Genomic DNA, 27,149 nt, shown 5'->3' on the forward strand with positions numbered 1-27,149 from the left:
ATTTAACCTTACAACCACAGAGTTTGCAGTCTATATGACTTTCAAAACCTCCATTTAATTGACTTGTGGTTCTCTTTTGTACAGAACTACAACAGTTACTTTGCTTTGTAGCATAACTTGTAATGGTATTATCACTTGTGTACTGCTGACGACATTTTAATGTACTTAAGTGCCAGTCTCAGTTACAAGATAATACTTCCGCTTCACACTAGCTTCATTTATTCCCTTCAATCCTTTCCACTGAATAGCACCCCAGTTATTCTTTGAAATCTCATTCACCTCCTTGCATATTGGACACAAATCTTGCCTGGATGTGTCTGCACTTATTATTTAACCATTTAAGACAAAAAGAGACAATAATAACTTGTTTAATTCTCTGATTTGAAATGCTGCAATAAACACAGAAAGGGCCTAATATAATGGCAATGTTGACGCAACCCTAAAAAACAAAAGCATGAGGCAGTATTTAGTATTTCAATAACGGAATAAAAGGTTATACTAGGGATAAATATTTAAAACAAAACATAAAAATATATTTATTATAAAATTGAAAAAAAAAAGAATAACACGTTTGACTCAATAGTTATGCACTTGCAGTCATTGTATTAGCAGTAATTTGGACACCATGTTGGATTTTTCTATTACGTAATATACTTAAATATTTTTTTATAAGCTTAAGGTGATATTATGGGCATTTTCACTGTTGAATTGAGCTGAAAAGAATTAACAGGTCAAAAAAGTTAGTTAAAATGTGGTTACTGACCAATTATTTGCCACTCATTTTGCTACCAGTTGTTTATAAAAAATATATTTTATGTACGATATTTTACATGACTCACCCAGTCCTCTAAGCCGAAATGATCCGTAAGACAAAATTGAGTCTTTGTGTCGTATGAACGAATCTGCACTACAACTAAATTTAGGTTCATATCGTACATGCATGATCAGTTGTCAAACGAAAGTACGATTGATATTCAAATGCATTATTTTTTTCTTTCCGGGATATTGTTTTAGTATGTTGATGCTGCATTAACAAAAATAAGTGAATATAAAGTGAAAACCCCCCAAAAAACAACGGTTGCAATAAACACCTATAAACTGTTAGATGCCCATAATATCACTTTAATGTGTTATTTGCCCCCCAAAACCTAGGTTTAGACACCAAAATCATGAAATTTGAGTGAATACTCACTTGTTACCACCATTAATAGGTTTTGGCGGCCATCTTGGACGCCATCTTGAAAAAAAAACACTTTCCGCTGGTCTGATTTTTGGTAAACTTTTGATATGTTATAAAGGATATTCTACCCTTCCAGGATCAGGGGGGGGGGGGGTTGAGATGTATTTTTTCATACATTGACCCGACTATTGCGTTGTCTTGCTGGTCTGTGCCTCTGTGGTGTTGAATTTGTACTCGAATCCGGACTCGACTGAATTGACGCTTCAGAGGAGCGTCGCTGAGGAATGACATACCTGGCATCTCGCTTCGTCGGCGTTAACTGTTCAGGAGTTGGAGAAGTGACAGGCATGTCATCTCTTGGTGTATCCGTGTCTTGACTGTCTGGCTCAGATTCATTAGAGTCAGTGATGGTCATAAAGGGAAGTAGAAGGTTTCGGTGTAGAATCCTATTTCCCTTGTACCGATTTCCTTTCTTTTTGACCTTGTACACAGGAGTTTCGTCGTGCACCTTCCTTATTACCAGTACAGATGTTGCTCCCATTTGTCTGCGAGCTTGGGTTTGCCCCTTATCGTAACATTCCGGACCAAGACAATATCACCAGGATGTAGGACGGAGCTTCTGGCCTTTTCGTCGTATTTTGCTTTGTTCGTCTCCCTCAACTTCTCTATGATCTGGCGGGCCTTTTCGTAGGCTGTCTTCAGTCGATTCCGAAGCTTTACCGGGTATTCTGTATGCGTAGCAGACATTACAGTGTCTGTCGGCAACCCTAGAAAAGCATCAGTTTGTGACTTTATTTAGAGTGACGTGTTGCTCTTTTGCTGATAATAATTCGAATAATCGAATAAGTCACTTCAAATAAAATCACTAAATTTCATTTGATTGTTCATATATATTGTTACATATATTTGTTCATATCCAAATTTTGACAAAATCCGCTCATAAATAGTATTGCAATAGAAGTGCCTTTCAGTGCACTCACACTAATCAATATTGTTTCTTATATGAATGTTTAATTTTAATTTCCACAAATATGTTTTATTGTGTAGTAAAGATGAGATTTTCGTGAGTTGTTCTTTTTGAATCCATCTGTAAAACGCAGTTTTAAAATACACTCATATTCAAAACAGTCATGTACTGGTATGCCTATATTTTCAATACAATAGTCGATCATATGATAGCTTACGTAAAATGCAAGTCGATTCACACTCGCAAAAAGTGTTAGTTCATTGGATAATTGCGCAATTTAATACGAAAGCATATGACTTGTCTCATGTTCAAGGTTTTACATGAGATATTACAGGTCATCGCGATTACGTGCTCAACGAAAATTTCCGGCTACTTTCGTTTTACAATAATGTCATAAACGTTATTTAATTAATATGGCAAATATCAAAACAGTTAAATATATTTTGTTGATTCATTGATGAACAACATGAATGGAAGTCTGGAAAGTTTTTCTTAATGGCATCTTCTCTTTTAAACCTCTCTTCACGGAGGTAAGGTCCAGTTTTTATTTATGTTTCTTTCCTCTAATCTAAGAGTTTGTTTTGATATGTGAAATACATATATTTATTTAACAGCTTAACATAATAATTAATATTCAACTTAAACTCGTTATGCGTGTTGCGGATATACGGTAAACCTCAAGAATAAGTACAAGATATTGAGTGTACCATACATATAACGCTTTAGACATATTTTGTATAGTACATATTCAAGGGAGATATCTTAGTTTTATATTCTCGATAGAATAAACCACGTGCAATATATGCTTATAAATAATAGCTTTGATATTACTGACCCTGAGGCTCGATTGGTCATTGTCGGTTCGGGTACTACTTACATGTACCCTGGGTACTCTTAAGTATAGTATACTTACGTGTACCCCGGGTACGATAAATATACTAAAACGTACCCGGGAAATGAAACGCTAAATCGGTTGTTAAATTTGTTTAAGATAATCGGTAGCGCGTTTTACGACATCGTATTTAGGGCTGGAATACAACTCGGGTGCACAGGTGGTTAGCGTGTGGCTATGATATTAATTAGTGAAAACATCATTTTGAATGATAAATAATCATATTATAACGAAAAATTAAATTTTATGAAAAAAAAAATCACTATCAAATATATATATAACAAGGTATGCAACTCAAAATCACCCCAAAACGGGGTGCATCGCTTTGAACAGCCAAATTCATCAATTGTGCAGCGATTTTCACGATCTCGGTCTTATTCAACGCAGAAATGAATTTCCTTTCTGGAAATGTATATGTCTTGCAATATTTTTACAAATGCTGGGTCAACTTTTAAGAAATAACACGATACACAACTCGCATGACCCAGTTGACAATGATAATGCAGTCTTTAAGACCGAAATCTTCACGGAGTAAAGGGCATCTTCCCTACAAAGTTCATGTACCTCGATACCATAATTCAATAAAACGTATGAAAAAGCATTATTACCGTTCTTGTCGTTACATTATGCATCAAGGCTAACTGTCCAGCGCCGTTTGAAACCTTTGTTTACATACATTTCAACTGACTGACATTTTAAACACACGCGTGATTTCATTGGTCCAATGCGGAGGTGTGTCTTTACAACTGGAGATTTCATTCATAAAGACTGCATGATCATTGTCAACTTGGTCATCGGATTTACATTCGAAATCATCGCCTAGAAAACAATTATAAAAATATCAACTGAATATCATCACAACAGTCACAAAGTCCTTGCTTTTGTAAACTAATCGTGCGTTTTTCGTCTAGCATAAGCCTATTGGCCCCTACATGTATTTTGCCCGTTTAATGTTATTGCACTTAATAGAGTTTTATGAACATTACATAAAAATTCTTTAAAAAATAAAATTATCCGTAGATAATAAAATGAAGTCTGTTGTTTTGTTATTTCCTACAATGCCTAAGATGCACGAATAAACTTCTACTTCTGGGAAAAGTGCGGACAAGTAACGTTTACTTCCTCTGATATCAAGTAGGATGTAACCCTTTAACCTAATTGACAGGTGACGTCATGTTTGTGTTGACAGTCGGCCATTTTGTGGGAAGTTTGCTTGTGACCCAACGTAAATAGTTGTAATTTAGAGCCAGGATCGTTTATACTGAGTTTGGTATGTGAACTTACATTATTTTTATATAGTGTGATTATTTCTTTATATATAAGTAAAATCTCAGTATGGTCAAGTATTAAGTTACGTATTTGTTTTTACATTTTCCGAAACAGTTTCGTCTTTCGAAATTGTCATGTGCATGATTGGCAGTTCCGTAACTGCAGATTTGCATTCAAATTGCAAATGAAAAAACGCAGTACGATTCTAAATCGTGTTGCAATGTTATAAGTAAATCAGAAATGTTATTTTACATAGTCTGATGCTCGTGCATACCTACAATTGACATGTAAACAAATCAAGTAAGTTACTAAGGCAAGCTGAGCCTGAAGGACCTTCTGCAAACAGGTTTTATAGACGAGTTAACTGTTATTGTTTACATTCGGGATTTTCCGCGCATGCGCACTGACTGGTTGGCAAAAACACTGGTTACAGTAACGTAAAACATGTATAAAGGGCTTTTGTTTAGTCAATAAATTGATAATAAAAACGAAATAAACATTAAAACCCTTTTTAAAAAAGTGCAAGTATAGCATATTTAGTACCAAATAAATGTATATTCACAAATAAAATTTCCTCTTCATAAAAATACGAAGTAGTTATTAGCATATAGTAAACGTGATCGGAAGATTTAATACTGACAATTCCGCAAAACAAAATAATACATTATCCGTATTCTTTCTGATAATAAGACTTGAATAAATTATATTTCAACACTAATAAAACATATATTATTTGTATTATAATTAATAGTGGTGTGGATAGTATTTTATTTCATCAGCGATCGATAGAGTCAGAGGTGCATTTAATCAATTATAAAAACAAAGCCCTAAAAAGCGGCATACAGTACTGTTTTTAAATATTGTGGTAATTTTCTTTTACATTGAATGAATTTACGTTTTGTTTACATTGAATGAATATAAATTCAATTTAGCATGCAAACGGAAAAACCCTGCATATTAATTACGCAAATTGAACTGTTTTTGCATGTCTATTGAAATCTCTATTAGTAATAAGGAGTGATGAAAATATAGCATTTTATGATAAATGCATATATTTAATTTATCTAACGGCCCCTTTTGTGAATGCTTATGTTCATGATCGTGTTACGGAATCTGCAGTAATGTACAATCTTTACACGTAATAGCGGAGTTAACTTTTGCCGGTACCCGTTTAATACCTTAATTGCATAGCAGTAAAATTGCCCAATATTTAAAATGTATAGTTATTAAACAATGTATTATTAAGTTTAACTGGCTAATAAATTTATACACTCGTTCCCGTTAATACATTTCCGACAAATTACTTCATTTTTGTTAAAATTTTAAAATATTTCATTTTAACATTAACTTATCAGTATTTTAAGCTTTAAAATGTGGCTTAAATGATTGCTCAATATGCCAACAGGCTTGGCGAAATTGGAAAAAAACTGCCGGTCATCCGGACAGGCATTTCAGAAAATGTGCCGGTCCGGAGAAAATTTAGCCGGACCGAAAAAAAACAACAACACAACTATGTACATTAAGATAAACCCTTTTTTTCTCAGAAAAATCGGAAAAAAACGCATCGTACCGAAGTATGAGCGTCCTAGAAACTGGTCCATATTCCGTGTTTTGTTGAATTCTCAAATGCACATAATTAAATTTGTATTCCGAAACACTCTTCCCAATTTAATTTTTACTCGACGTTATCACATTCTTCAAATAAACTGCAAATGTACAGTGTGTTTTAATCCTTTCTCTCCAGAAAAGCGCGCGCAAATTATTCCCTACATGTACAACGTCACGTCAAACGCATGGAAAGCGTGCGTGTATTAAATTTCTGTTAAATGTTTCGTGGTAAATTTTAATAGAATGATATCGCGAAGAATGTGTGAGTGTTGTGAAAACACGCTTAGCGGTTTTACTGACCCTGTGTAGACTGCGATGTTTTAACAAAAGGGATTAAAATGTGCGAAAGCAGTTGCCAATTTTGCGAGTTTGAAGTAGGTGTTGTGTAACCAGTTGGATTTGCTAATTGTACGTAACAAACTTATTGCAAACATCAACACAATGAGCGATTTCATTTTCATGATGTAGACTGTAGTAAAGGGTTTGCTCTTCGAATTTTCAACTTTGAAAAAATATGATATGTTTGCATTCATTGCACATTTATTTTGCCGGTCACAAGGACCGACATTCTGGTTAAACCTGCCGGACCAAATGAAAATTTGCCGGTCAGGACCGACGGACCGGCAATTTCGCCAAGCCTGTGCCAAGAGATGACATTGAGGTATCGTGACTTATGTTTACTGACCAGACACTCGTCTGCAACATGTGGTTTATGCAGGGGCCCAAGTATAGGTCCCTGGGTTTATGACACCATGTTTTCTTTGTAATTGTCTGGACAGTATCCGATCATAACGAGATAATCGGTTAGTGATAACAAAGGTGCAATTAAACACCGGGATATAAATGCTGCTACAAAGAGTGCCTAAATTAGTGTGAACAATTAAATAAAACAATTACATTAAACAATATAATTTATTGAATGTGTAAGAAGGTAAGTTTTTCCAGACATATTAGGTTCAAATCAGTTACCCTATAAGTCGCGTACATACAATTGACCTATTCGTCGTTTGTTTTTATCCTTATTTGTTTTCGTTCATTAAATTTAATTTATTCTGAAAGAATTTCAATTTCTGAGCATTTTTTAACTAAAAATGGTCGCGAGGAAGTGCCAAGAATAGAGAGATTTTTGTTTAACCACATACCGAACTCTTAGATTGTGTTCCACTCCCGAGTTCGTTGTCAGTAAAAACAAATAATAATAACAACAATGTAATCGTTCCAAAGATGCATTTCCTTGCATGCTAATGTTTTATTCAGACATAATTAGTAAAATTATATTTGATATTGTGCATGATTATCATTAAAAACGAAGATTTCGTCAACCTTCTCTATATGCGCTTATATAAATTCCACCTCTTTTGCCAACCAGTGGGCGGAGACTAAACTTTGCAGGTGCGTGTGACGTCACGCGTTAACTCGTCTATTCTTATTGTAATAACTAGACCTTTATGTTGAATTTAACCTCATATTCAAAGTCTACCAAAGTATTTAAAAAATGTCGGTTATTTACATACTTGAAATGAATTATTTTGAACTTTGGGAAGGAAATCAATTATAGTACAGACTACAGTGACATTATTAAAGTTATTTTGAACTTCATTAATGAAATCAAATAATACCTAAAATGTCTGTAAAAGGCACACATTAAAAAATTAATTTATGCCACAATCGTTGTTTATCATATGATTAGAATTTTATTGGAATATCCGTTTACCACTTTATTGTATGTACTTTGACCCATTTGTGGTCCATTAGAAAGTTAAATTTAATTTAAGTCCTTTCTTACTAGTTTCAAGTTTTAAGGCTTCATCTCCTTAGGTACTGATGAGCAGCAAAAAAGCATAAAACCTGAACAGACTGTGAGTTACTCGCAGGCTGTTCTCAGGGCCCTCAATCTATCAAATCTGCAGCCGAATTTTGGCCGCAGTCCCCCACCTGAAAACAAAAGTATATTCTTTCCTCTTTTGGGGGGGAAAAATTCCCCCTGATTTAAAAATTATGAAAAAAGAAATGAATATAGTGCAAACATGTACAAACGTAATAATGAGAGAGTAAGTAAAAAATCCCCCAAAAAGGGAAACTCCGCAAAAAATTCCCCCTCCTGAGGGTAGCTACAGCTTCCCCTAAAATGGATTGAGGGCCCTGGTTCTGGTGTTATGCTGTTTGCACATAGTCATTTTCACTTCACGACTGAGTGGGAAAGAGATATTCTGGAATTGATCATGAGGCTTGACCATGTGATAAGAATTATCAACATAACTTTCACGTCAGTAAAGGCATTTATTGTTAAAAAATCAAGTCTAACCACTATTGACATAATTTCAATATTGATGTTTAGTCTATTATTCATTTTCATTGTATCAAAAGTTTTAGCATTTTTTCAGGTTTAAGGAATGCCAGGGGTACAGAGCCCATTAGTGGGAAAAAAATCAAAAACATCTAAAAAGTGGAATGTTTTGTTGTCTTAAAATGCATAAAAAGCACTTCAAATTAGTTTTTATGTCCCCCACTATAGAAGTGGGGGACATATTGTTTTTTCCCTGTCTGTTGGTCTGTGGGTTTGTTTGCGCCAACTTTAACATTTTGCAATAACTTTTGCTATATTGAAGATAGCAACTTCACATTTGGCATGCATGTGTATCTCATGAAGCTGCACATTTTGAGTGGTGAAAGGTCAAGGTCATCCTTCAAGGTCAGAGGTCAAATATATGTGGCCAAAATCGCTCATTTTATGAATACTTTTGCAATATTGAAGATAGCAACTTGATATTTGGCATGCATGTGTATCTCATGGAGCTGCACATTTTGAGTGGTGAAAGGTCAAGGTCACCTTTCAAGGTCAGAGGTCAAATATATGTGGCCCAAATCGCTTATTTTATAAATACTTTTGCAATATTGAAGATAGCAACTTGATATTTGGCATGCATGTGCATCTCATGGAGCTGCACATTTTGAGTGGTGAAAGGTCAAGATCATCCTTCAAGGTCAGAGGTCAAATATATGTGGCCCAAATCACTTATTTTATGAATACTTTTGCAATATTGAAGATAGCAACTTGATATTTGGCATGCATGTGTATCTCATGGAGCTGCATATTTTGAGTGGTGAAAGGTCAAGGTCATCCTTCACAAGGTCAAGGTCATCCTTCAAGGTCAAACGTCATATAGGGGGACATTGTGTTTCACAAACACATCTTGTTGTATACATAAAAACACTTTAAAACTATGAAAATGAGCTGCATGTTAAAAATGAATGTTTTTCGTTTTTCACAAACTGTAATAACTAAATATTTCTAAATATAATGTTAAACCACTTTTAGTCTAAATCACACATAAATGTTTTTCTTTAGAAGGATTTAACATTATTGAAAGCAATATTATTTAAAAAATACATCACAAATTATAGCTTTATATAGGAATGAGCTGTGTTACAATGTACATGTAACTGTATTAATCCTCCAGACATTTTATAAGCTTTACAGGATTCTCTATGACATTATGATTCAATAGGCCTTTTTTATGCCCCCGAAGGAGGACATATAGTGATCGGACCTTACCATCTGTCTTTCCGTCACACTTTGCATTTAGGTTTCGCATGTAGGTTTCGAAAAGTGCTCATAACTTCTATGTCGCTTCAGATAGCAACTTGATGTTTGGCATGCATGTGTATCTCATGGAGCTGCACATTTTGAGTGATGAAAGGTCAAGGTCATCCTTCAAGTTCAAGGTCAAAGGTCAAATATATTGCTTCAAAGCGGCGCAGAAGGGGGCATTAATTGAGACAAACTGAAACACATATCTTGTTTAAACATGATGTATTTTAAAATAAATTTGTCTAGCATAATTTTGCCCAATAGCTGTAAAAGACTAAAGTATCTAAGGTCAGTGCCCTTGCTACAATTAGGGGGATTGGGGCCGGGGTCCTAAGAGGGGGAATTTGGCGTCGTTTTTGGCGAAAACGGAAAATTTAGAACATCTTTTCACCAACCATTCAACACTTAAAATTGCTATATTTTAATGTAATTTACATAAATATACATTTAATTAAAGGTTAATAGCACAATACCAGCTGGCAACATAGGTATAAAGTAAATAAAAAAAATATATATATAAAAAAAGTTTTTTTTGAAGGGGGGATTTTTAGCTGAAATATGGGGAAAAAATATACTATTTTAAGGGGGAAATGGGGCAGAATTTCGGCCCCAAAAAGACCAAATGAGGGCCCTGAAGGCTAAATTGAATATATATGAGAAACTGTCTGATATCTTGCTATTAAGGTAGATAACAAACCTATATAGAGTTGCACATCCTATTGTGCTTAAAAATTATAGGTTGTTCTAAGAAAACTTGGCATAATGCTTGTGCGTAAAGTGTTGACACTTTCCGCTTTTATGACATTTTTCGCTAAAATGAAGTCTCTTCTTAGCAAAAATCCAATTTAGGCGGAAAGCGTCGTCCCTAATTAGCCTGTGCTGACTGCACAGGCTTATCTGGGACGACACTTAAAGCATATGCATTATGCCCAGTTTTCTCAGAACGTGACTCATTTGTCTGCTCTGAATGATTTTGTGTTGTAGCAAATAAGACATGTTGAACTTTAATTTCGCAGATCTTCTTACTTTCACATTTTAATTTTGGAACAGAAACTTGAATTGCCTTGCATTTCATTTGTTTGGTAAATTATTAAACCCAAAGTCAAAGAAAACAAATTTAACAAAAGAATTGATATGAAGTTATCATTCCAAAATATTATTATTAACAGGTATTGCAAATAGTATGATGTAAAATAGAATACATTAACAGAACTTTAAGTCATTCACTTTACACAGGCCTTGTTTACAACACCCTGTACAAGTACAAAAAACGTTCATGTTCTCAAAATGTCAACCTTCTGAAGCGTGTGTGGAATGCAGCATTTTTTTCAGAAAAAAGAGAAGTGATAAATAAATTCCAACTAGTTCACATTTGATTTATGTACATGTAGTCTTTGCTTTCTTTGATGAAAGCTATGCATGTTTTTTTCACACCATATTGCATTTTATTTGCATGCAATTTGAGATAAGTATACATGTATATTATATTGGTTATATTTGGCTGGCTTCCATGTTCTTTTTTTGGCAGATCCATTCATTAAAATCCTGTGATTTAATGAATCACTTGTCCCAACCTTGACACAGGTTTTATGCTTATTGCTAGACATCTATTTAATTTGCAAGATAACTAATCCTATTGATTACGTACATGAAAACCTGCCGTGTAATAGTGTGTTATATTTAATTTACCTGTCACTTCAACGTTTTGCTGAGTGTCACATCTGTAATTTATGGAACCAGTCAAATAAACTTGAGCTTAAAGTAAATAAAATGTGTTTGTATTTTTTGCGGTGTCAGCATTTTAAGTGTACTGGTTTTAGTTAAAAGATTGAAAGCATTGCGAAATATATTCTACTGATATGAGATCTCAGACAGACTAAGTTAAAAATAAGTCTTTCAAGGTCATTATGTGTTTCATGAATGCAAATAATACGGATGTTTACGATACATACAAGTTACAACTCTTCACTTGTTTCATAGTCTTGTACGGAGATAGAATTTCTTTTGAGAGACAGTGGTATTTGTTAAGGCTGTTGTAAAGATTGTTACACAAAGATAACAGTTTAAAATACACCATGATTGACAAACCTGACAAGAATACAAATGCATCTCTTTGTAAGGTTATACTGAGACTAGACTCCAACAATATCTTACATTTACCTGTGATTTACAAATCAGCACCATTGGGGCTTCCTTATCAAATACTTTGTAGCCCAACATTTTCAATGACCATTAATGGCTTAGTATAGATGCAATCATACTTATAACTAATGTGTTATCCATATAAATAAGTGAAGGGTTATAACTAATGTGCTATCCATATAAATAATGGTAGGGTGGTTAAAATAGTGTGGTAATTAATATAAAGAAAACATTAACAATTAGAATACAAACATTAACAAAATTTATTAAGTGTATGTTAATACAAATTTCTCCATCACAGTCAAAGCAGTTAATCTGATGTCTTGTGGCCTGTAAGGTGAAACGATGAAAGCTTACAGCTTCCAGAATGAAACTTATGCCATTCATGGGATCTCATTGGAACACTTTGTAAATGAGGTCCTGTAGAACGGTTCAGAAAATGTTCCAGATTTTTACTTATAAATTATTCAAATATTTATTCTAGACTTTTAACAATTCTAAAATCAAACATACCAAATTAAAAGGGAATGTGTCAGGGACATTTACAACTTGGGATTATTATTTTAGTGAAAAATGTTATGGCTTGTGAAAGCAAACTAGCCATATCAATTTACAGCAATATCTCCATTAATCCTTAAACTTATTATAAGGGCATTTTATTGCTTTGTGTTTTTTTATCACTGTTTTCTGGGTTTTTTGCCTTCAATATTGGGGCCGATCTTTCCAAAAGGAACCTAAAGATTCCCATTTTAACCCTTCAGTGCGGGAACCGAATTTTGAAGGCCTTTGCAAACAGTTTGGATCCAGATGAGACGCCACAGAACGTGGCGTCTCATCTGGATCCAAACTGTTTGCTATTCTGATAGTATTCTTTGAAAAAAATAGAAGAAAATGCTAATTTTAGAAATTCAGCAGAAGACATTTTAGCAGACGACAAATTTCCCAGCATGCAAAGGGTTAAGATATTTTTTTTTGCGATCTCAACATTTTGTTTGTCTCCCATCCAACTCTTCAAGTTACACTTTATTAAGTATAATATTGAAAACACTTATTCTCAATGTTGAAGCTATAGTTGGCAAAACAACAATAGTTTCCCAATGTATGCCAAAACGCCCTGATTTGTCCCAATCTAAAGGAACAAGGCCCCTTCTCCGAAATGGTGAAAAACTGCTGTTTTATGTTTATAAGAGTGGGACCTAGTAGAGCCGGGTGCTTTATCTGTCCATTTATGCCTATCTGGACCACTGGTGCTTCACACCACTTCAAATGACTTTCTTTTTTGTTTTGCATGCGTTACTTTCAGCGCCCCTTAATTATGAAACATTATCAATGCTGCTAACTATATGTTGAATTGTTCAAAACATAACAAGTCATCATTACAGAATAGCTTCATATTACCTGTTGATTATAAACAATCATCTTTCGTGATATTAATAGCAGGCCAACAGATATGATTGGATATCCTTGATACACCTGTTAATGACTGCAAACAATACATGTACTTGAGTTGATAATTGATAGATCCGATTATTATCAAGTCTATAGTTAACTAGAAATGGCGCGGCAGAGGCCGACGCGTATCCCCACGCCGAATGTTTGACCTAGGTGTGCCCCAGGGTTGGTAATGGGGCCATGCATAGCTGAGATTGACCGTATTGTCATAAGAGAAGTTCATCATCAATTAGAAGTGAATTGGTGTAGAAATGAAGAAGTTATAGTAAAAGGCAATTTTGGGTGGGTGTGACATACAGTACAGGCAACGTGTACTTTGACAAAAACGCGTGTCCGCGGTGTTCAATTTTCCCGATGGGTGACATTTCGCGGGGGGCGGACACGCTACTGACCGCGGTGTTCGGCGAACACCTGAAATCGCCGCAATTGCACGCTATCATTATATGGAACACCCGTGATCACCGCAATGCCGCGCGGCCATTGATACATGTAATACCTGTCTGCGATGGTCATTCAAGAGTTTTAAATTTACATGTACATGTACATGTACAATGTACAAATGAACATAATAAACTTCATGTATGTGCAAATTTATGCGTACTTAAAGTGATATTATGGGCAACTAACAGTATTTGCAATATACAATGTAGGTGTGTATCGTAACCGTTGTTTATTTTTTGTGTTTTCGCTCGATATACACTTGTATTTGTTAATGCAGCATCAACATAATTAAACAATATCCCGAAAAGAAAAATAATCCATTTGAATATCAACCGTACTTTCGTTTTGACAACTTACGACAGAAATGAATCGATGTACGATGCGAGTCTAAATGTACTGTAGTTTTCTAGCAGATTCTTTCATACGACACAATGACACAATTTGGTTTTACGGATCATTTCAGCTTAGAAGGATGGGTGAGTCATGTAACATATCGAAAATAATATATATTTTTTATAAACAACCGGTAACAAGATGAGTTGTAGATAATTTCAGATACCACATTCATTATAACTTATTGTTTTCACCCGTTTCTTTTCAGCTCAATTCAACAGTAACAAAATGCCCATCACTTTAAATTCGGACAGCACGTAAAGTCGGAAACGTAAATAAAGCGCTTAGATCATCAAGTCTATTAACTGGTATGGTGTTAAGCAATTCAATCGCCGTTTTTTAACAACACATATCGAGTTATAAAGAAAGTGAGTATTAAATAATTTATTTATTTGCGTCTGCCTGTACTGTCTGAAATAACGTACTGCATCAGTATGCTACGAAATTTAGAAATTGTCAACTGTCGATTGCAACGACTGCAATCGTAAACTGTTGGTTTTTTCTATTCATATTATACACATGTATTTTAACAGATTATATTTTGTGTCTTTCAGGTTTCTTCCATTTCAGCACTGGACTCGTTTGTTGAAATAACGTTCTTTAAGATCTTTGAAAGAAGTTCAAAATTAGTAAATATATCGCACAAATTAGCGCCCCGAGTCGATTGTGACGTACATATTTTCCTACAATAACCGAAGCATTCGTCTTTGCATTAGGATCGAAGTTAGTGTTCGTGTGTCGTATGAATAGATATCGTTGCAGGAATTCAAATAAACCGTTAAACTAAGTTTAGATTCACATCGTACATGTATGGTTTACATGCTAGCGAATTCGGCTGTACAGCCGTTTTAAAATTCAGAATTAAATATCTGGCTTATTTCGCATTTTTCGACACGTTCTTCTTAACTTTTATTTTAATTTATATTTAAATATATATATAATAAGTTTATTACACATTTTATATAAATTCATAAATATTTGACAACAACGTATATACCCGCTTTAAATGAAAGGGATCAATAATTTACATTTATATTTAATTATTTTATTTTTAGTGAACACGATGAACACCGTGGTAGATATAATGGGTCCGCGGTGATTCGCGGTGTCCACCTTATTGAAAACGGCCCCCGCGAATATTTGATCTGAACACCCATCGCGGGGGTCGTTTGGTAAGCGAACACCGTAAAATGAACACCGCGACGAGTGGCGTTTGTCAAAGTACACGTTGCCTGTACTGTATGTGGGCAGGGCGCCCCAGGGTTGGTAATTGTGCCATGCATAGTTGAGATTGACCGTATTGTCATAAGAGAGGTTCAGTATCAATTTGAAGTGAATCGGTGTAGAAATGAAGAAATTATAGTAAAAGGCAATTTTGGGTGGGTGTGGTCTATGTGGGCGGGGCGCCCCAGGGTTGGTAATGGGGCCATGCATAGTTGAGATTGACTGTATTGTCATAAGAGAAGTTCAATATCAATTTGAAGTGAATCGGTGTAGAAATGAAGAAATTATAGTAAAGGCAATTTTGGGTGGGTGTGGTCTATGTGGGCGGGGCCCCAGGGTTGGTTATGGGGCCATGCATAGTTGAGATTGACCCTAATGTCATAAGAGAAGTTCAGTATCAATTTGAAGTGAATCCGTGTAGAAATAAAAAAATTATAGTAAATGGAATTTTTTGGTGGGTGTGGCCTATGTGGGCGGGCGCCCCAGGGTTGGGATTGGGGCCATGCATAGTTGAGATTGACCCTAATGTCATAACAAAAGTTCAGTATCAATTTGAAGTGAATCCGTGTAGAAATGAAAAAATTATAGTAAATGGAAATTTTTGGTGGGTGTGGCCTATGTGGGCGGGGCGCCCCAGGGTTGGGAATGGGGCCATGCATGGTTGAGATTGACCGTATTGTCATAGGTGAGGTCCAGTATCAATTTGAAGTGAATCGGTGTAGAAATAAAGAAGTAAATGTAAAATAACCTAAAAAAATGAGTGATAATTTCTGACGCGGCCCCACCCCAACCCCTATAACTTTTGACCCAGGGGTCAGATCAAAATTCCAAATAATGCAGGGTCGCACATATGCTCATAGCTACCATGTGTGTAAATTTCAAGGTTCTAGTGCTTTTAGTGTAGGAGGAGATAGTGGCCAGGACGGACGGACAGACGGACGGACGGACAGACGGACGGACGGACGGACGGCGGAGATCACCACAATATCCCCACCTTTTTTTCAAAAAGCGTGGGGATAATTAAAAAAAATAACAGTTTGATTCAATGCACAATTGCTTGAAGAGGTAATTTAATTTCATTTGATAGTTAAAAATCTGACTGTTAATGAAGTCAATTACAGCAAAGTTTTATTATGTTATCATTTCAAGTTCAGACAACCGCTTTAACCAAGACCTGCTGTAGTTTATTGAAACAACAACTAGTACTCTTGCGTATTCTAGTCCGTTATAAAATAATATTCACATACATTATCGGCATGTGCATGTGCACATTGGAATGTTCTTTATTTACTTGTTACCAAAAGTTTGCCCTTTTTCATTTCAGGGTTGAGGCGGGCCTATCATAGGATTTGCATCAATCATTTGTGACATGGCAAGAAGAAAAGCTTGTGTAAAAACAATTGGACAGCTTGTAATGAATTGAAGTTTGGCAGTTGGATTTATTTATGACAATACGCATCAGAAATAGTGCTAAAGAAGACATATTCATTGCTAATTTTATGGGCATATAACACTGAATTATATGTGTCACTGAGAGACAACATTTTTGGAATATTTGTGGTCAGGGTTGAAAAAAAATTGATATTGGTTGCAAAACCAGGACATAACAATTAACAAGGGCATCAAATATACATTTGTAACCAAGATATCAAATACATTGTATTGTTTCAAGATATATGGTTGTTTTCAGAGTCACATAGGTGTTTTCAGAGCAAATGAGTCGGTACAGTGAAAGTGATAGTCATTAACAAACAATAATGGATGAGCTTGTCTGAATATAGAAAACCAGCCTGCAATTTTGCATGCACACTTGCACAGTGGTTATCAGTGACCAGACAATAAATATGTCAAGTGAATATTGAAATTGCAGCATTGCAAAGGATTTCAAGGAAGTAATACATTTACATGCATCTGCATGAGTCCTTGACAGATAGTTAGCAAAGAGCTATAGGCCTTACAAACTGATAGCTGTTTAACAAGTAGTTGTCCAAGTTAGGTGTGCTAAGCTTATGCCAAATGTGACTTCTAGATACTTTTGTTTGGTATTTTGTCGACAGCTGCTTATTTGAATTGAGATTTGTCCAAAAGGGGATTTGATACCCGATTCGGAAATGAGATGCAGTGTTATTCCATGATGGAATTTTCTCCTTCCACCAGATATTTGTTTGACATTATTAAAATGTGTTTTCTCACTGATATCATAGAAGACAGAATGTCTCAACAATCAACACGGTAAAAGGACAACCGGTGTAAAAGAATCAACACTTATAGAAGGAAGCATCAAAATGCATGACAGTTTGGTGGGTACAATTATTTTTAGAACTTTATTTGTAACTGATTTTAAAACTTAATCTTAGTGAAAGATCAAACTTTTATCACGGGTATGGTGATGTACTTTGATAACAGACGGCACTTTGTTATCGTTATATTTGGTGAACTCGTATCACCAAATATTACTACAACAACAGAACTCTCCAAATTATTTAATCGTTACGTGTTGCAACGCTTTGTAATTTTCAGGTTTTTAAATTGTCAAAAGATGCATATACATGTAACGGATATTTTAGAGCATGGTAAATGTTCAGTATTACTGTTTCCTCACAAATATCACACAAAACTACAAGGAACATTTGCTAATCTGAACCATTTTTTATGTCCCCCTTCGAAGAAGAGGGGGTATATTTTGTTGGCCTGTCTGTCTGTCATTGTATGTGTGTGTCTGTCTGTCCCAAAACTTTAACCTTGGTCATAACTTTTGCAATATTGAACATACATGTAGCAACTTGATATTAGGCATGCATGTGTATCTCATGGAGCTGCACATTTTGAGTGGTGAAAAGTCAAGGTCATCCTTCAAAGTCAACGGTCAAATATATGGGGGAAGAGTGTTTCTCAAACACATCTCTTGTTTTAATTTGTCAATTTACCAAATTATGAAAAGGCCCCTTTAATACACAAACATATTGTAACTAGAAATGGCGCGGCAGAGGCCGACGCGTATCCCCACGCCGAATGTTTGACCTAGGTGTGCCCCAGGGTTGGTAATGGGGCCATGCATAGCTGAGATTGACCGTATTGTCATAAGAGAAGTTCATCATCAATTAGAAGTGAATTGGTGTAGAAATGAAGAAGTTATAGTAAAAGGCAATTTTGGGTGGGTGTGACATATGTGGGCAGGGCGCCCCAGGGGTTGGTAATTGTGCCATGCATAGTTGAGATTGACCGTATTGTCATAAGAGAAGTTCAGTATCAATTTGAAGTGAATCGGTGTAGAAATGAAGAAATTATAGTAAAAGGCAATTTTGGGCGGGTGTGGTCTATGTGGGCGGGGCCCCAGGGTTGGTAATGGGGCCATGCATAGTTGAGATTGACCGTATTGTCATAAGAGAGGTTCAGTATCAATTTGAAGTGAATCTGTGTAGAAATAAAGAAATTATAGTAAAAGGCAATTTTGGGTGGGTGTGGTCTATGTGGGCGGGGCGCCCCAGGGTTGGTAATGGGGCCATGCATAGTTGAGATTGACTGTATTGTCATAAGAGAAGTTCAATATCAATTTGAAGTGAATCGGTGTAGAAATGAAGAAATTATAGTAAAGGCAATTTTGGGTGGGTGTGGTCTATGTGGGCGGGGCCCCAGGGTTGGTTATGGGGCCATGCATAGTTGAGATTGACCCTAATGTCATAAGAGAAGTTCAGTATCAATTTGAAGTGAATCGGTGTAGAAAAGAAGAAATTATAGTAAAGGCAATTTTGGGTGGGTGTGGTCTATGTGGGCGGGGCCCCAGGGTTGGTTATGAGGCCATGCATAGTTGAGATTGACCCTAATGTCATAAGAGAAGTTCAGTATCAATTTGAAGTGAATCCGTGTAGAAATGAAAAAAATATAGTAAATGGAATTTTTTGGTGGGTGTGGCCTATGTGGGCGGGCGCCCCAGGGTTGGGATTGGGGCCATGCATAGTTGAGATTGACCCTAATGTCATAACAAAAGTTCAGTATCAATTTGAAGTGAATCCGTGTAGAAATGAAAAAATTATAGTAAATGGAAATTTTTGGTGGGTGTGGCCTATGTGGGCGGGGCGCCCCAGGGTTGGGAATGGGGCCATGCATGGTTGAGATTGACCGTATTGTCATAAGAGAGGTCCAGTATCAATTTGAAGTGAATCGGTGTAGAAATAAAGAAGTAAATGTAAAATAACCTAAAAAAATGAGTGATAATTTCTGACGCGGCCCCACCCCAACCGCTATAACTTTTGACCCAGGGGTCAGATCAAAATTCCAAATAGTGCAGGGTCGCACATATGCTCATAGCTACCATGTGTGTAAGTTTCAAGGTTCTAGTGCTTTTAGTGTAGGAGGAGATAGTGGCCAGGACGGACGGACAGACAGACAGACGGACGGCGGAGATAACCACAATATCCCCACCTTTTTTTCAAAAAGCGTGGGGATAAAGAAAACCTGCCGTGAAGAGTATTTTTCACTTTAATGGTTAAATCTTCTTCAATACTTAGAGCAGCATCCCAGATGTCTTCATAAGTGCATGGTAAAAAATTGGCATGGTTTTATCAAGAAATCATTTGCCAAAACAGACTTAAGTAATCCCCAATGAGTGTAAATAATATTTGGTGTCAGTCAGTCTGTAAAACTTCCATTACTAAATCGCATATAATGGCGTAGGTATGAGATCAAAATGTGTAACGTTTTCTTCAATTACTACTTGGCAAGGTAGTGACTTTTCATTCACAGTGTACTTTTTTGGTTACGTCTTTATACAGAATTCTTGTGCGGGGAACCTTGCCTTTGGCTGACCTTAAATAGCTTAATATATGTAGTTGAATAAATCCTGTTTGTTTAAGCGTGAATGTATTACGCTATATAGGTCAAAGTTATTATTACCAAGGCTGGCTCAGCGAAGGTGTTTAAATGCCTGTAATTTAGTATGTGTTTTAATAGATTTGAACAGAATGAATTTGTGTTACAGTTTACAGGTATTGATTTTTTGTCTGTTTATCGAAAAATTTGCACATTCATTATGAATTTCATTCTATGTGTCTGTCACAGTAAAATCTGTCTCCTATGCCTGTGCTGTTTAGTGTACAAAGCTTTTTTTGTCAAGTTTGCACAAAATGAAATTGATATCTTCCTGTGGGTTTGTGTTCTAGATTACATTTTTTTTTAAAGCAAGATTATACGATTTTTTATATGTGTTTAATTGTATTATATTGATAAAATATGTTACAATAACACAACATAGGCAAGAAAAATTATACATTAAAGACAAATTTCATAAAATGCAGCAAAGACAAATTAGCACCCGAGCCGATTGTGACATACATATTTTCCTACAATAACCGAAGCATTTGTCTTTTGCAGGAATTTAAAATGAACTGTTAAACTAAGTTTAGATTCACATGGTACATGCATGATATACATGCTGACGAATTCAACTGTACAGCCTTTTTGATTTCAGAATTAAATATCTGGCTTATTTCGTCTTTTTCGACACTGTGTAACACATGATGTTCTTCTGAACTTTTATTTTATATTTAAATATATATGTAATAAGTTTTTAACACATTTCATATAAATTCATTAATATTTGACAAAATCGTATTATCTCGCTTTAATGAATACCTGGAATATGGATAAATTATAGAATGTCAAGAACATTAGAAGCTGCTGCAAATCACATTCTTTACATTATTGTTTTCTGGTTTTAAGAATAAGATACATGTATCAGTTTATATTAATGTGTTTAAGCGGGAGTAAGAGATTTTAATTAAGCAGAATCCTGCTTATTGATGCAAGAATTTTGTATTTTTAGCTCGGAGTTTTTGGAGAAAACCCGAGGTTTTGTCATAGCCAGCTGGCCGTCCGCCGCGTCCACCGTCCGCGTCATGCTAAAACCTTTACATTGCCCTAAAATCAAAGTGCTTCCACCTACAACTTTGAAACTTCATATGTAGATGCACCTTGATGAGTTCTACACGCCACACCCATTTTGGGGTCACTAGGTCAAAGGTCAAGGTAACTGTGACCTCTAAAAAAAATAATATAATCTGACAAGCTTTCATTTATTCAAAACTGCACCCGTAGCCGAGCGTGGCACCCGTTATCATCGCGCGTTATGCGGTGCTCTTGTTTTACTTTGTAATAAATATGTGCTTCAGTATGTTAACCCCTGAAAATGGCATCTTACACATGAATTTTTCCAGCACTGGGGTTTATTTAAAATCCCTGGGGCTTTCTGTATGATCCTTATAAGTTGTTTATTTGACTATTTTATTGGCATATCAATATTTATGCCCCCTTCGAAGAAGAGGGGGTATTTTGTTTTGCATGTGTCGGTCTGTCGGTCCGTCGGTCCGTCCACCAGATGGTTTCTGGATAACTAAGAATGCTTAGGCCTACTAGGATCATGAAACTTCATAGGTACATTGATCATGACTGGCAGATGACCCCTATTGATTTTCAGGTCACTAGGTCAAAGGTCAAGGTCACAGTGACTCGAAATAGTAAAATGGTTTCCAGATGATAAATCAAGAATGCTTACGCCTAGGATCATGAAACTTCATAGGTACATTGATCATGACTGGCAGATGACCCCTATCAATTTTCAGGTCACTAGGTCAAAGGTCAAGGTCACAGTAACTCGAAACAGTAAAATGGTTCCTAATGATAACTCAACAATAATTAGGCCTAGGGTCATGAAACTTCATAGGTAAATTGATCATGACTGGCAGATGACCCCCCATTGATTTTCAGGTCACTAGGTCAAAGTCACAGTGACAAAAAACGTATTCACACAATGGCTGCCACTACAACTGACAGCCCATATGGGGGGCATGCATGTTTTACAAACAGCACTTGTTTACATTAAAGACTAAGAGGACATGTTTATCCTGTCATCTTTTGTATTTAAGCATCATGTGCTTCTGAAGTTATATACATGTATATCCTGTCGTATTTCCAAGTACATGTAAACTGTGATACATGTAGTTTGTGTTGTTACTGCTCTATCTTAAAATTTTCACAGTTTTATTAATAAAATGTATGATCTTAAAATGTACACAGTCTTATTTGTTAAATGTATGATCTCAGCAGTTTTACTTATGTACATGTACAATTAATCATCACAGTAATGTATTCTTGTTGGACAGTTTAAGCCTTTATCACTTGTGTTCATAAAGTTCAGATAATACAAATGTAACCATTGAAAAACATAGTCAACTGGGTTAAGCAATTTATATCATAAAATTATGCGTGCGTGTTTGTATGATAACTTAATCTTAAAATATGAAAAAAAAAGTGTAGTTATTACAAAAATCTTAGTATTAACTAAGGATTTATAAAATTGAATAACATGTATAAGCATGATCTGCTGCTTTTGTAAATGATTTAAATTTGATTTATGTTTTAAAGTGTAGAATTTAAATCATATTTAAGTGAATAACCATTAAATCATTATTTGCCTTTCTATATTTGGGTTTGCCATGTTCATACTATTAACTGTCTTAAATGCTGGGATTGGCAGTCTGTTATTGATCTGTCTCCCAATGTGGTAGTCTTACAGCTGGGGAATACATTCTGCTGTAAAGTATATGTACATGTACATGTAGACTGTCATTTGTTGGTCACCTTAGACGAATCTTGGCCACAGGTATTGATTAGTGAATTGTTTATGGTTATTGCTGCTTATTGCCCATTTAGTGATTTTGAAAATTACATATACCTTTTAAGAGCATGTCTTTGTCAATTAAACTTTTAAGAAAAAGTGCTATAACTTAATAATCATACATGTCCTAACTTTCAAAATAATTATGATTGTAAAATATGTTCTCATCAGAGCTCCAGATAACTTTTCTGAGTAATTGGGTAAATACCCACTACTTTTGAGTTCAATTGGGTATTTTCATTTTCAATTGGGTACACAAAAGTCGGTACCCACTACTTTAATTGACAATTGGGTATTTTTGTATAAAAATTAAGTATTTTTATTGTCGTTAATAATCACCTGAAAGAGCTGGTTGAAGTTCCACTTTTTATTGATAAGTTTCAGAGATCTTGTGTAATTATGAAGATGTATCCATATTAAAGTCTTGATTAAAAAAAAAGTTTGACAATGTTTTCCACCAGTTTTCTTACAATGTTAGCACTGTCAGCCCTTGCCGCCGACACAATAGCGTCAAGAATTAGTTTCACTATATTTTCCACTTCTGATTTTGTGTTGCTCGCGGTTAAATAACTTAAAATTGAGTTTGTTTGTGCCTGGGATACAATATTTCCCTTTTTACGGCCTCGCGGTTTCGACATTTTCACAACAATAACACGTAGTTACATAGACACTTTCTTCTGTACATATTATTTTGCTGAAGGTTATACTGAAAGCGCTTGGACGAAGCGGAAAGAATCCGGGTTTTTCAGACCCGGGTATTTCCGGGACAGATTAACTCGTTACACAGAGAAAAATTACGATATGCGTAATCAGCAATTTCAATTGGGTTTCGATACGCAGAGTTATTTTTTTCTATGTGTAATCGGCAATTTTAAAGCAAATACGCACCTTATCTGTAGCTCTGGTTCTCATAAAATTTTACAAGCCAGCAGTTTAATTTTAGTCTAATTTCTTAATTTACTTTTGTTAAAGCAACAATATGGCAAGCTATTTGCATAATTTCTTTCAGTTTGGTCGTATTAGATTTTGCCATGTCAGATTTTGTTTGTTGTACAGTTTTGTTGATGTGAAAATGAGGACATAAAATTTTGTATTGCTCTTCATGAAAGATAAAGGTACGAAGAATAAATACCACTGACTTTGACATTCATTCATAAGAAGTCTTCTTGTAATATATGAGCCTCCCTCTGTACAATGGGGTTTAATGCATGTGTGTAAAGTGTCTCCCAGATTAGCCTGTGCAGTCCAGATAGGCTAATCAGGGACTAGACTTTCCGCTTTTATAATTTTTAGCTCACCTGATTGCTCAGGTGAGCTTTTGTGACCGATCTTGTCTGTCGTATGTCCGTCAGTCCGTTAACATTTGCTCGTAAACACTCTAGAGGCCACATTTCTTGTCCCATCTTCATGAAACTTGGTCAGAAGCTTTGTCTTTAAATGAAATCTCGGCCGAGTTCGAAACTGGGTTGTGCCGGGTCAAAAACTAGGTCACTTGGTCAAAAAAAAGAAAAACCTTGTAAAAACTGTAAGAGTCACATTTCATGCCCAATCTTCATGTAACTTTGTCAAAATGTTTGTCTTAATGATATCTTGGTTGAGTTGAAAAGTGGTTCCGATCCGTTGAAAAACATGGCCGCCAGCGGGCGGGGCAGTTTTCCTTATTTAGCTATAGAGAAACCTTGTAAACACTCTAGCAGTCACAATCATCATGAAAGTTGGTTAAAACATTGGTTTTATTGATATCTCGGACGAGTTTGAAAATGGTCAGGATCGGTGAAAAAACATGGCCGCCAGTGGGCGGGGCATTTTTCTCTTTATGTAAACAGTATATAGTGAAAACATGTGAACACAGTAGAAGTCACATTTTTGGCCCAATTTTCATGAAATTTGCTCAGAACATTTGTTTCGTTGATATGTGAGTTGAGTTAAAAAATGGTTTGGGTCAGTTGAATAACATGGCTGCTGGGAGGGGAGCAGTTTTCTCATTATGCCCACCCCCCCCCCCTTTCGAAGAATAGGGGTATATTGTTTTGCTCATGTCGATCCGTCTCCACCAGATGGTTTCCGGATGATAACTCAAGAGCGCTTATGCCAAGGATCATGAAACTTTAAAGGTACATTGATCATGACTCACATATGACCCCTATTGATTTTCAGGTCACAAGGTCAAAGGTCAAGGTCACGGTGACCCGAAATAGTAAAATGGTTTCCGGATGATAACTCAAGAACACTTAGGCCTAGGATCATGAAACTTCATAGGTACATTGATCATAACTCGTAGATGACCCCTATCGATTTTCAGGTCACTAGGTCAAAGGTCAAGGTCATGATGACCCGAAATAGTAAAATGGTTTCCGGATGATAACTCAAGAACACTTAGGCCTACAACCATGAAACTTCATAGATACATTGATCATGACTCGTAGATGACCCCTTTTGATTTTCAGGTCACTAGGTCAAAGGTCAAGGTCACGGTGACCCGATTTAGTAAAATGGTTTCCAGATAACTCAGGAACGCTTATGCCTAGAATCATGAAACTTCATAGGTACATGTGTACATTGATCACGACTCGAAGATGACCCCTAAAGATTTTCAGGTCACTAGGTCAAAGATCAAGGTCACGGTGACCTGAAATAGTAAAATGGTTTCTGGATGATAACTCAAGAAGGCTTATGCCTAGGATCATGAAACTTCATAGGTACAATTATCATGACTCGCAGATGACCCCTATTGATGTTCAGGTCACTAGGTAAAAGGTCAAGGTGACCTGAAATAGTAAAATGGTTTCTGGATGATAACTCAAGAACGCATATGCCTAAGTTCATGAAACTTCATAGATATATTGATCATGACTCGCAGATGACCACTATTGATTATCAGGTCACTAGGTCAAAGGTCAAGGTCACAGTGCCAAAAAACGTCTTCACACAATGGCTGTCAAGGTCATGGTTACTCAACTTAGAAAAATGCTTTCCAGATGATAATTTGAGAATGCTTATGCCTAGGATCATGAAACTTTATAGGTACATTGATCATGACTTGCAGATGAAATAATGATGAAACTTGACCAGGATGTTTGACTGAACAATATCTAGGTCAAGTTTGACATTTGGTAAAGATTGAATGAACCGACTCCTCACAGGTGAGCGAACTAGGGCCATCTTGGCCCTCTTGTTTCAGTTTTAAAGAAAGTCAATCCTGAGCAAAAATTCAGTTTAGGCGGAAAGTGTTGTCCCTGATTAGCCTGTGCAGACTGCACAGGCTTACAGGTATCTGGGACAGCACTTTACTCACATGCATCCAACCCCCTTTTTCTCAGAGCACGGGTCATATGAATTTATAATTTGATGATCTGAATGGACAAAAGTTCAATCTAAAATTTCACAGAAGTTAGCTGGTTGAGCCATGTTGGTCATTTAAAGGGACCTTTTCACAGATTTTGGCATGTATTGAAATTTGTCATTAAATGCTTGAAATCGATAAATGTAAACTTTGAAACTAAATTTCTGAAAAAACTATAATAAAATTAAAGAAAGATAAAAAAAGTTAACATTAACTGGGCTCAAACAACTGACCCTTTCAGTAAAAGTCTAGCCCTTAAACCGCCCTGTCATCCCTGAACACAAAGTGATTGATGCATTTTATACTTAATATAAGAAATCCTCGTAGTATCACAAAATGTAACAAAAATAACAGAACTCTCCAAATTATTTAACTTTGCACTTGTAACGCTTTATAATTTTCAGGTTTTTAAATCATCAGAAGATACATGCAATGGATATTAATACAAAGTTAAAGTAAAGTATTACTGTTTACTTGCAAATATTCAAAACTACAAAGAAAAATTGCAAATCTGACGCATTTTTTTTCAATTTGTCAATTAACCAAGACCTAAAAAGGTCCCTTAAGTTTGAGCTTCTTTCTGATAATAATTTTTTATCCAACAGCTCTATATTTATGGTGTTGAACAATTTACAGTTTTTACCCTTGACATAAAGTGTTATCTTAAAGACGTACATTGTAAAATGTTAATATCTTAATTAAGGTTACATTTAAATTATAAACCCTTTTGCCCATAAGAAGCATAAAGTAACTCGCAGTCTGTTGAGGTTTTATGCTGTTTGCTGCTCATCAGTATCTAAGGATTGAAATGAAGCCTTTAAAACTTGAATCTAGTAATAAAGGTCTTCAAATAAATATAACTTTCTAAGGGACTACAAATGCGTGAAAATACGTATCTAAGTGGTAAAGGGTTTAAACCCCAATAGAATGTTTGTTTATGTTTGTTTTTAGCAGTGTCTGTGTCTGTTATGATC

General features: G+C 35.7%; 2 protein-coding genes across 7 annotated transcripts in view; both read left to right on the forward strand.

The window, feature by feature from the left end:
• LOC127849744 (PHD finger protein 12-like) overlaps nucleotides 1-27,149 on the forward strand; it is a 302,244-nt gene that overhangs the window by 99,195 nt on the left and 175,900 nt on the right. The window lies entirely within an intron of this gene.
• Nucleotides 2,494-27,149, forward strand: part of LOC127849701 (myotubularin-related protein 4-like) — a 65,581-nt gene continuing 40,925 nt past the window's right edge. The window contains exons 1-3 of one of the 6 annotated variants that reach the window (XM_052382470.1): nucleotides 4,205-4,309; nucleotides 16,485-17,460; nucleotides 26,580-26,630. Coding sequence is in view for 4 of the 6 variants with exons in the window: in XM_052382481.1 (XP_052238441.1) it covers nucleotides 2,618-2,677 (60 nt within the window). In the remaining 2 variants the exon portion in view is untranslated. Of the gene's footprint in view, nucleotides 2,678-4,204; nucleotides 4,310-16,484; nucleotides 17,461-26,579; nucleotides 26,631-27,149 lie in introns of those variants that run through there. The other 5 variants (XM_052382465.1, XM_052382457.1, XM_052382481.1 and 2 more) reach the window with 5 other exon arrangements.

The sequence above is a fragment of the Dreissena polymorpha genome, chromosome 1 (genome assembly GCF_020536995.1).
Source record: "Dreissena polymorpha isolate Duluth1 chromosome 1, UMN_Dpol_1.0, whole genome shotgun sequence".
NCBI lineage: Eukaryota > Metazoa > Mollusca > Bivalvia > Myida > Dreissenidae > Dreissena > Dreissena polymorpha.